The sequence below is a fragment of the Mus pahari genome, chromosome 11 (assembly GCF_900095145.1).
Source record: "Mus pahari chromosome 11, PAHARI_EIJ_v1.1, whole genome shotgun sequence".
NCBI classification, from domain to species: Eukaryota; Metazoa; Chordata; class Mammalia; order Rodentia; family Muridae; genus Mus; species Mus pahari.
In genome coordinates, this window is record NC_034600.1 from 58,717,368 (window position 1) to 58,729,360 (window position 11,993).

Here is an 11,993-nt window from a genome sequence, read left to right on the forward strand (position 1 = left end):
TGTGTGTGTGTGTGTGTGTGTGTGTGTACTTGTGTATATCCATAGTTCAAACTGCCTGTAAACGTCCTGCTTGTAGCACCATGCTCAGTAACTAGTGCCCCTGCTCTCTTCTCTTCCATGTGTAGACGCTGCCTGAAGAAAGCAATAGAGATCACGGAATGCCTGGAAGCACAGAGCATGAACATCCTCCTGTTGGGTAATAAGGGGGGGGGGAGGTTTCCAACCCCATTTGCCAAGAGTATCTAGTTTTGTGTATATAGAGTGGTGCAGTTTACATGGAACTCGGCAGACCTACTCACAGCCCAAGGAGGAATTGTTCAGTGTCTTTACCCAACAGTCTTTGGGGTACCCTTTTCCCCGGGGGACCTGTAGCTGCTTAGATGACTGTCCCTGTGTGTGTGCTGGCAGCTTGATGCAGTTGCTGTAGAAAGGAAAGCAGATTGGAAGATACTCCTCTTCGTGGTTTCTGGACCACCGGGTGCTAGTGCCTTAGCCCTGAGTGCTCATGCTAAGCACCTTCCGTGTACAGCACTCTGCTTCCCCACACACTTGCACACTAATGGGAACATCACCTTAAGCATATTCTTACACAGACACGAGAAGAGTATTATTTAAATTCTAAATAGCTAGTACAGAGGAATGAGAACTCAGAGGTGGGAGAGCCCAGAACCAACTCTAGAGCTGTGCAGTGTGTGCAGTTTGGTTCTGGTGGAAGCTCAATGTCCCCAGAGGTGTGCTGTTGCCTTCAAGATGGAACTGTCAAAGACCGACAACGCTAGAGGACAGATACAAACATCTGTCTCTTGGGCAGAGAAAATGAGTCAGCCAGTAGCTTTGGAAAACAAACAAACTAACAGGCATGGTATCATGTGCTTGTAATCTCAGCACCAGGGAGGAGGAGACAGGATCCCTGGTGCTCATTGGAAAGGAAGGCTAGCAGAACCCTAAGTTCCAGGCCAGAGAAAGGCCTGTCTTGGAGGGCAGGAAGAAGATAGATGGTGCTCAAGGAACAACACACAGAATTGTCCTCTGGCCTGGCCTTCACATGCACCCACACACATGCAGGTTCACACACACACACACACACACACACACACACACACACACACTTATATTCGTGCATCTGTTTCTATTAACCCCAGGTAGTTGCATGGTTGTTAGAGATGAGTGTAAGCCTGAGATTTAGTGCATTGTAATTCTAGGGCAAGAGAAGAAAGATGCTAACAGCATGGTTATATCACTAGTTCTAGTTCTCTAACCTGAATGGTACTCTCACCACCATCCTTGAGGACATTTTAAAAAAGCAGTATGAGTTGGACCTTTTTGGAAAGGGGGAATAAATAGGAAGAAGCACAGGAAATGTAGACCTGGCTTTAGTATCTTCAGATGCTAAGAAGAGAGCATGACTGGGGATGCATTTGCCTTTGCTCTAAGTCAGCAGTGCGAGGTAACTCTGTGAAGAGACTTTAGCCTTGTGGGTTGTATGAAGTGCATTCCAGGTGGGCACGTGGAGGAGTATCAAGAATTCCTCCTCTAGGCTTGACAAGGAGAAGCAGGCGCCTCTGTGTTCCTCAGACAGAACAGGAAAGAGCCTTATGGCTGTAAAGGTCGTTGAGTGCAAAGCAATCCAAGAAGGATAGGGAGTGGAAGACAAGGGTCTGCATCTGGAGCAGTGAGAGGTGACTCTCTCCCCAAAGGAAGGGAGGTAGGCCCCGGCTACAGTTAGGCGGGCTATCGGTGCATAGATGTTACTGTTCTCTTTTATGGCATCTACAGGTGCTGTGTGCTAAAAGTTGATTTTTCAGGCTGCCTTTGTTCAGTAAGCAGATCTGTGCTTACCACCCCCATGTGCTGGGCCCTGTCCTGATAAGCCACAAGCAGCCTGTCTCCCCAGCTGGCCCTTGTCTATAGGAAGTAATACCAGACCTTGCTCGTAGGGAACCCTGTCAGCTGTGTGGGATGAGAACACTGCCTCTTTAACACTCTGCCCTCCTCCTTGTAGAAGAGAATGCTTCTGACCTCTGCTGTCTCCTCTCCTCTCTGGTGCAAGTGATGATGGATGCCCACTGTCGAACCAGGACTGGGTTCCAAAGCCTCATCCAAAAGGAGTGGGTCATGGGTGGCCACTCTTTCTTGGACCGCTGTAACCATCTCCACCAGAGTGACAAAGAGGAGGTGAGTGTCCTCACTTCGGACTGTTGCAGTCCTGGGGAGAAACTCCCTCTCACTGGGCCACTGTCCTCTGTCGGATATGCTTGCCAGGTACAAGTGCATACTCCGTAGACACCAGGAAGCTGGTCCATCTCCTCAGGATGACTTTGAATGCTTTAAACAACACGAAATCCTTCTGGGACTAAAACAATATCAATGAGCATGTTCAAAGTTTTCTAACTTGTGTAGAGTAAGGTTATGTCTATGTTTCATACTAGAAATACTGGTTTTGTAACACTTAGAAAATGGCTTAGGAAGATGGAACCCTTCAGAGTTCGCTAAATTTAACTCTGCAGTGAGTGGTATTTTGTGTATAAGTTTATCACAGAAGGTCCACTTGGCAGAGTCCATGCTCCTTGGGTCCGTGCCATCATTTGCTAGAGCCTTTGAAGTGCTGGAGAAGTGGCCAAGTCCCAGCCTCTCCCCTTTAGTGCTTGTCATTGCTGTGTTGTTTGGGGTGTGAGCTTTTGGTGATATTGCCTAAACCCTTGGCTTTGAACTCAAGAGTCTTCCATTTCATCATGCCACGTAGCTGGGATTCCGTGAATCCACCACCATCCGCCCCAGCTCGCTTCCCTTTACATGGCTGGCTCAGCCTCTCTGTCTAAATTTTTTTATGTGTTTATTTCATTTTATTTTAAACAAGGTACTACATATCCCAGGCTTGTTTCAGTCTCATTGTGTAGCCAAGGATGACTGTGAAGTTATAAGCCTGTGCTCATCTCCCAAGCACTGGGATTATAGGCATATAACACAGTTTTATGTCTGCAGAGCCACATCCCAGCCTGAGTTAACATGTAGTTTCCTCTGGATTGTAGTGTGCTGTTTCAGGCAATAGCAACACAAAATTCCTTGGTTCTCTTTGGTATCTAGTGAAAGGAAAAATGGACTCACCCTTACCTAATTAAGTCATCTTTAGAGTGAACACATGCTAGCAGTGTGAATTGTGGCTTCTCTTATTCTCGATAACTAACCAACATGTTTGTCCGTGATGCTGAACAGCTTGGCATAGGACACTGTGAATAGAGAGCCTTGGCTTCTGCTCTACAGGGCTTGACAGGTGCCTGGGGATACTCCGGCCTCTATCACTATGCCAGTTAGTTTCTTTAAGGCCAGACCTATGCTCTTCTGTATGCTATCAAACTTAAGAAACCACCGTTTCTTAGTCTTGGAGGGGACTTGGAGGAAGTAATTTGAAAGGTTAATGAGAGGCATCCTTTGATAGGCAGAGAGGGGTGATAGTGTTTGGGAGGGTGTTATATGGCTTATGAAAGGGAGACTGAGGGGCTCTGTATCTTTGTTGGGGAAGAGGCCAAGAGAAGACCTGTGCTCAGCCCTTTTAAGGGCACTCACACTTAAGAGCCCTGCCCTTACTATACAGTGAGGTTTATATGTTTGACGTTCATATATTTAGCACATATAGGTATATGCCTCCAATCCCAGTGCGTGGGAGGTAGACACAGAAGGAATAAATTTCACATTCATCCTTGGCTACATGATAAGTTTGAGACCAGCCTGGGATTGCAGTACCTTAGTGGTATTGTCCATAATATATAGCATAAAGCCTCTTAAGAACCAACATGCTGAGTTCTGAAGGAGAGCGGGCTGGCGTGGTTGTGATATTATTGATGTAGAGCTGGCCTTTATCTAATAATTCTTCCTCTTACCGGTTCTGTGTTAGGCCTGCATCTCTACTCTTGTAGAAGGTAGACACTGTCACAGTCTTGCCTTACTCTACTGCAGGATCACTGGTGAATCATAAGTGTAGTACAACTGAGAAAATGACTCAAAAGAGGACCCAGTTAGCCGGGCAATGGTGGCTCACTCCTCCTTTAATCCTAGCACTTGGGAGGCAGATGCAGGCGGATTTCTGAGTTCGAGGCCAGCCTGGTCTACAGAGTGAGTTCCGGGACAGCCAGGGCTACACAGAGAAACCCTGTCTCGAAAAACCAAAAAAAAAAAAATAATACATCGTGGTGCGCACTAGGCTCCGCACCACGATGTACAACGTCGGACCCAGTTAACAAAACACATTTGAACATAGGTAGGATCCCATTATGCAGCTTTAGCCTTTGCCTTCAGGGGCCTCTCTGAGTGGTAAAGAGGGGAACCTTCGCCTGCAGAGTCTCTAGCACTGCGTCCCCACCTCTTATCACGGGGGCAGGCAGGAATGCCCCCATATACTGTTCCTCCTAACAAAGTGTAAAATGGTAGTCATTACAATGTCCTAGTTTTGCGGTTGGATTCTCTGAAGAGGAATAGAATTCACCAGCTGGGCAGTGGTGGCGCACGCCTTTAATTCCAGCACTCAGGAGGCAGAGGCAGGGCAGATTTCTGAGTTTGAGGCCAGCCTGGTCTACAGAGTGAGTTCCAGGACAGCCAGGGCTATACAGAGAAACCCTGTCTTCTTGAAAAAGCAAAAAACCAAAACAGAACAAAAATCCAACAACAAAAAGGAATTCACTTAATTGGAGTTGAGAATTAGTGTTCTCTATCACCAAAGCTGATTGCAGCCTCTCATGTGTACGTGCATATCCATTATGCAGTTTTAGGTTCTCACCTTTGACACAGTAGGTACTTGAGACCCTGCTGCTAGCCCACAGGGACGTGGTCTCCCTGAGAATGTCCATCACTTGGAGCAGGTTGTCTGTTCGCCAGAGAGGTGGGGTTCAGAAGCTTCTGGTGGTTGTCCACTGAGCTGGGACAGCTCCTGCTGGACCTGGGCTTGCTAAGTAATGTGTGTCTTGTTCTCACGTAGGTTCCTGTGTTCCTGCTTTTCTTGGACTGCGTCTGGCAGCTGGTGCACCAGTATCCCCCGGCATTTGAGTTCACAGAGACATACCTGACTGTTCTGTCAGATAGCCTGTATATACCTATTTTTAGCACCTTCTTCTTCAATTCACCTCATCAAAAAGATACTAACATGGTAAGAGTCCCTCTTGAAGACCCCTGTGCCAAAGAAGCTGCATCTTACAGACTCCATGCATAATGGTGACTCTAAAAGTGGCATGTATTCAAGATATCCCAGCTATTCCTACCTAGGAAAGTATTTAATCCTTGTAGCACACTCTGGTTACATATTGTTATCCCAGTAAGTATCTAGCCAAAGAATATATATTGCAAGTATTAAGATGAAAGTCAATTTTGGAGTTTGGGGGTTAAACCAAATTAAAAGTTAATTAACCTTGCTAAAGGTAGACCAGATGTCCTCTCTTCATTACCTTAATGCCTAGAGTTACTCTGGGACAAGAATGGATGCCCAGGGAACAAGATAGCTGGGCTTTGACTTAGGTCCCTGCCCAGCCTGTGCCGCAGGTGATCTGTTCATCTCTATGCCTTCATCTAGCCCTCTCCTGCTCTGTGACTGACTTTGAGTTGGTAGATTGCCAGGTCCCAGAAGGAAGCAGGAACAGGGAAGGTGCATCTTAGACAGCCCTGGGTTCAGTGACAGCCTTGCAGCCTGCCTGCTCCACACCCTCAGGCAGTTCACTTGTGCGTTCTTAGGCTTAGTGTCCTCAGATGGCAAATACGGGAAGGTAGGGGTTAACTCACCAGGTTATTGTGAAAGAACCCAGCCTGAGAGCAGACCCAGACCACTGGAAATAAGGGCCTTCCACCATCTTTCCTGCCAAGGGCGTCTACCTTGAGAAACACAGGCCTACACAGGCACTCATTCTTCCTGAAGCCGGTTTCTGAGAACGTGTGTCTGCTTTCCAGCCGTCCCTGGAAGCTAGACTGACCTATGCTTGTTTTGGCAGGGCAGGGAAAGCCTGGATGCACAAAGCAAGCCTTTGACTCTGCTCACCGTGTGGGATTGGTCAGTACAGTTTGAACCCAAAGCACAGACATTACTCAGAAACCCTCTCTATGTGGAAAAGCCAAAACTGGACAAAGGCCAGCGGAAAGGATCACGTTTCAAAGTAAGATGTGCTGTCTTAACCCCACTCCCCCCCCATCCCCCCCAGCTCCTCCATCCCATGTATGTGAGGACAAAGGCTACCTTATGGATCTCTCTGTTGGTGTGCTGCCTCTTCCTGCAGTGTGCAGTTGGGATCTGAGGTGCTCAGGTTTGGGTCTCATTAGTGATGTCCCTTACTTTAGCAAATCCACCTTTGCTTTGATGAGACCTGTCACTGAGACTGCTGTGGCCACAGTTATGCTGCATGGAATTGTACCTCTTATTCTCTTACACTGAGTGTGGCTGGTAGATAAAGGGAGCATTGATTAGGAAAGTTTACCACACATTTGCCAGTTCATATAGTTCATAGCAAGACCTTTTCTTTGTTTTTAATAAAAACTTTACTATTTTATTTTATATGCATCTGTGTTTTATCTGATGTATATTTGTGTAACACATATATGTCTGGTGCCCACAAAAAGAGCTAGAACAAAGGGCATCAGACCCCCTGGAATTGGGCTTATAGTCATTTGTGAACCTCCATGTGAGTGCTGGGAGTCAATCCTGAATCCTCTGGAAGAGCAGGCATTCTTACCCACTGAGCCACATCTCTAGCCCCAAGACTTTGCTTTTTTCTTTTTTTAAGATTTATTTATTTATTTGTATGTACATGAGTACACGCTGGCTGTCCTCAGACACCTGAAGAGGGCATCAGATCCGTTACAGATGGTTGTGAGCTACCATGTGGCTGCTGGGATGTGAACTCAGGACTTGTGGAAGAGCAGTCAGTGCTCTTAACCGCTGAGCCATCTCTCCAGCCCCCCAAGACTTTTCTTAATAAACCTATAAACTGAGAATGACAAGCGTTGTGTCTGCACTGTCTGTCCTGTGTCCGCTCTACCTTCCTACTGCAGGGGGAGTGCCCCAGTTTACACAGTTGTCCCTTCCAGCTTCGGCCCATGGACTGGAGTTTGCCAGCATGTACCCTAAACCACAAAACGCAAGCCCTTATTTTCTTTTAGATAAATTTTTTTCCTGATTTTACTTACTATCATGCCCCAGAGTTCTCTAACTGATGCACAGTTTAAACAGCATTCCCTGGTCAGCATTCTGTCACCTGGCCTGGAATCTCTCTCAGATCCCTTAGGCTCTCAGAGCCCATAGTGCTGGCAGATATACACCTGTGCATGTCATTAGCTTTCCCACCACTGTCCTGCCTAATTCTCAGGGCCTCTGGGAACCTCACCAGTTCAGGTGTGGAATAAGGTTCTAGTCTTAAGGAAGACTGGATGCAGGTGAGCCATGGCCAGCACTTGGAGACAGTGTCAGCTGCTGGGCGCTAGACCTGCCATGTCACCCTCTTAGCTGTCCTCAGGCTCAGGAGGCTAACCTTTTCTGCTGGTAGAGCAAGATTGCTTGCTGCAGCTCAGGCAAAGATGTGCTTTTCTGTGGTGTGCTATGCCCCCTGGTGGCAGCCTGCTTTTCCTCTGGAGAGCTGGGCTAGATTCACAGAACTGACTGGTAACTGTGGGAGCTGCTGGGACAGCTAAGCACCCCTTATCTGATGTCCTCACTGTCTCTTCTTAGAGACACTGGCAGGTGATGTTGGCTCTAGGAGAGGTTGGGAGGAAAGATGCGAGCCAGAGGGCAGGATTGCAAGCTGTGTAAATGAGGCAGGGTGGGGGCGAGCAACATTGCAGGGCTCACATGAAAACTCCCTGTGTAATTCAAGTTAGTCCTAAGCTCCTGACCGTGTCTGGTCTCAGCCTCCCAAGCATGGAGTTACAGGCATCAGCCACTGCTTACAGCTCTCCTTCTTTGAGTGGATACCTTAAGAACAGAAGAATTGGCAGAAAATCCCTCTTCCTGCATTTGTGCCTTTTCCTTTGAACATCGATGAGTCCCCACAACCTCTGACTTATCTTCATAACCCTCTCACGGTGTACCCAGAATGTAATACCTAACTTTGTTCCGGAGAAAGTTAGCAAGCAGGACAAAGCTTAAAGCTCTGAGCTTTAAGTTCCTGCTCTGAGCAGCCTGTCAGACAAGAATATCTGGCCAAGTGAGCACATTCCTCTATTGCCCTTGTTCAAGAGAGACATTATGACTTCAGCTAGAACTCCACTGAGTGCCTGATAAGCTAAAAGGTTATTTTGTCCTGGGATGATATCTTCAGGTGGTCAGTGGTGGTGCCTTGAAGATGTGCAGAAGAGGCTGTAGAGGGAGCTCTCAAAAAAATCAAAACAAAACAAAAAACAAGCCAAGCAGTGCCTGGAGTGGTGGCACACACTTGTACCGCCAGTGATTGGAAGGCGGAAGCAGAAGGATCCCAGTGCTTCTGACCAGAGTGCTCTACACAGTAGACCGAGGGTTCCAGGCTGACCAAGGCCATGTAGCAGAACTATATCTCAAAAAGCCCCCAAGAGTGGCCTACATCACTAACATGTGCCGAACCGGTTCCTGCAAAGTACTTTGTGTCCGTTGGTATCGTTCTCCGAAGGACCAGTCTATCCCAGCATGCCTTGTGTGCAGCCCCACATATGTCGGGTTTCTCTCGTTTGTTGATGGTGTATCACACAGATCACTCACTGCCACCATAAGCAGGAAGTCTCTCCTGTGTGCTACAGCATTTGAACGTGAGATGACAGTTCTTATGTCTATTGACACTGCTCACAGCAGGATGGTGATGCGCATTATATTAATTATTGTCATTGTTATTATTTTAGTGAAAATAACTGTGACCTTGCCTCCTAACCAGATACTCTTTTGTGTTTTCTTTCAAAGCATCAACGACAACTTTCTTTGCCACTTACCCAGTCTAAGTCATCTCCCAAAAGAGGTTTTTTCAGGGAAGAAACAGATCATTTAATCAAGAATCTCCTAGGCAAGAGAATTAGTAAACTTATTAACTCTTCCGATGACCTCCAGGACAGCTCTCGGGAGTTCTACGACAGCTGGCATAGCAAGCCCACAGACTACCACGGCCTGTTGTTACCTCACATTGAGGGGCCGGAAATCAAGGTGTGGGCTCAGCGCTATTTACGTTGGATTCCAGAAGCCCAAATCCTGGGTGGTGGCAGAGTGGCCACCATGGGCAAACTCTTGGAGATGATGGAGGAAGTGCAGAGCTTGCAGGAGAAGATAGAGGCAAGGCACCACAGTCAGGAGGCTGTCCACGCACAGGCGCCCGGGCTGCTCAGGAACTCGGTCCGCCTGTCTTCCTTGTTCCCCTTTGCACTGCTCCAGCGACATTCAGCCAAGCCTGTCTTGCCCACCAGTGGCTGGAAAGCTTTAGGAGGTGAAGATGACTTGGCCAAACGAGAAGACGAGTTTGTGGACCTAGGGGACGTGTGACCTGTCTCCTCAGGGACTGTGAAAGAGGCACGCTGTGTGGTGGGACAGTTGTTCCCTGGACTGGTGTCACGGTGTCAGCCCAGGGCTGTGGAAAAGAGAGCAGAGGCTTTCGGGAAGAGAGCTGGCTCTCCTTTTCTTCCACAGTTCTGGAAGATAATGCAATGAAAGCCATGCCTCTAGTATGCATAGGAGGGAGTTCCCCCTTGACCTGTCATAGGATTGGGGTCGTCTCCTGACACCTGTATTATATGTACACAAAATGGCTCATGGCCAGGCTGCTGTAAGAGCTTCCTCCTGTTATTTCTGTGCCAAGATAATTATGTAGCCATTCCGAGCAAGAGGTATTAAGGGATGTGCTTAGACCATAGCATATTCCTTGATTTAAACCATAGCATATTCCAGCGCGCGCGCGCGCGCACACGCGCGCACACACACACACACACACACACACATACACACACACACACAGAGCCCATAGAAAACTTCGACAGTTCTACTGGTGTCCCCCATCCTAACATTCAGTCCCTCTTTCCTGGACTGTAACAACACAGGGTGGGGGCAGCCTCCTTCCCTTTTCCTTTGCTGTCATTCCCACCTTCCCTTTTCCTGCTCCATGCCATCCTGTGAATCCACCTTGGTGCGCATCGGCCCAGGGTCCTGCTGCCGTGACCTGTTGATTAAACTGGGGGCAGTCCTCTGTCTTCCACGGGGGAGCTCCTTCCTGGAGCCCTCAGTTTTAACCACACATTTGGCCCTCTGCTCCCCACACCTGGACTGTGCCTCTCTGCAGCCCCTCAGCTGGTCCCCTTGCCTTCCCCATTACCCTCACAGATGCTGGGGCAGGCAGGCCAATTCGAATGTGGCTTTCACAGGAAAGCAGTCATGTCAGACGCAGTTATCACAGGATGATGCCTCAGTGATGTAAAAAGCCATAGAAGAAACTCAGCTCTGCCTAGTCACCTTGGGTCTGCTGTTTTAAAGATATATATTTTTTTAATGTTTGAAAGCTTCCTTTGTAAAGCTCAGTCCTGTCATTCTCAACGGAGCCCCGTGCAGTCCCACAGACAGTGTGAAGAATGGGAGTGCGCGAGGGACCTCGTTGACTCTGCCTCAAGTGTTTGCCTTTTATCTGTATTTGCTGGTCAGGAGAGGTCCAGTTGAGGATGTCTCTGTTGCTCATGGGCAATAAGACATTTTGAAACTCCACAGAGAGTCCTTTCTGAGTGCACTGAATCATCTTTCATACATAATGATCCTTTTTCCTCATCTCCCTCCATAGTAATGCACAATCCGGGTTGGTGCGTTGACCCAGCAAGCTGAGGGCAGGTCAGGATTTGTGTTTCTGGGGCCAAATGCACTCAGTCTCGGTTGCCTTAAGTCTTGCAGGCCAGGTCCATGCTAGGCTTGTGCTGGGAATTTAGAACACACCAGTTCCTTAGCTCCCTTTCCCTGGGTTCCTTGCGCTTCTCTAAACTAGCACTAACCGCCACACCCTCAGCCCCTGCTTCCCAAGTCCTCAGCAGAGAGAACTATTTTTGTTACCATATTATAACGTGAATGTTTATATGGTAGCCTCTACAGTCTTAGTGATTTTCTTTCCAAAAAATGCCTCTTGTGATGTTTTGTACTTCACAAAGTATGGTTTAAAGGCACAAGGTCATGACCCTTGCTATTAGCAGTTGAATGTGCATTAAAATATTTTTCTATTTTTTTAAAATCACAATAGAAAAAGTAAACAAGCTGTTGCAACCTGTGTGGTTATGACAACTTATGTATTTATATTTGAAGCCAGATTTCTATAACTTGGATTTGTGTATAGAACTTCCCGTGGGTTTATATATTGTGTATTTTTATTCAAGATTGAGATGTGGATTATGCTTAACATTAAAAGATAAAATAAGACCATTTGTTTAAAACACACTGTGCAAGTTTGGAAGTGTCTGTTGATAATTTACTGTGTATAATACTTGCATTTGTTTATACCTCTGTTTTTACACTGAAGATAAACTAGATTTAATTAAATTTTAAGAATTTAAGGGACTAAGCTATTAGACTGAGTCAGCTTAACTGTGCAGTTTATTTTCTGGGTATTAATGAAAGTTTATACATGTCTCACTGCATTTGTAGCTGACTGCAGAGATTAAAGCAAAACTTTGAAACAGTGCCATGATTGATGTACATGGTCTGACTCCTAGTTTATCCTCCTCATTCATTCAGGACATGATAAACGTGTCCTGGGTTCTGCAGGCCCCACAGCAGACAGAGCCCTGGCAAGCACAAGGTTGTGCTTGAGCTTCCTCACCTCCATCCTTTCCTCTCCTCTGCGTATATGCATGTGTATGTACATGTATGAATACTCATGTGGTTGACTGGTAATAGGCAACCAGCATCTAGACAAATACTCAAAATTCCAAATGATGATAAGATGCTCTGGCCGGGCGTGGTGGCGCACGCCTTTAATCCCAGCACTCGGGAGGCAGAGGCAGGCAGATTTCTGAGTTCGAGGCCAGCCTGGTCTACAAAGTGAGTT

General features: G+C 47.2%; 1 protein-coding gene across 3 annotated transcripts in view; it reads left to right on the plus strand.

Moving 5' to 3' along the window:
- Mtmr12 (myotubularin related protein 12) overlaps window positions 1-11,625 on the plus strand; it is a 63,684-nt gene extending 52,059 nt beyond the window's left edge. For 2 of the 3 annotated variants that reach the window (XM_029543986.1, XM_021208362.1), the window contains exons 12-16: window positions 126-196; window positions 2,003-2,175; window positions 4,970-5,137; window positions 5,970-6,131; window positions 8,894-11,625. In XM_029543986.1, coding sequence (XP_029399846.1) covers window positions 126-196; window positions 2,003-2,175; window positions 4,970-5,137; window positions 5,970-6,131; window positions 8,894-9,463 — 1,144 coding nt within the window. In that variant the 3' untranslated portion in view covers window positions 9,464-11,625. The remainder of the gene's footprint in view (window positions 1-125; window positions 197-2,002; window positions 2,176-4,969; window positions 5,138-5,969; window positions 6,132-8,893) is intronic. The other variant, XM_029543985.1, reaches the window with a different exon arrangement.
- The last annotated feature ends 368 nt before the right edge of the window (window positions 11,626-11,993 follow it).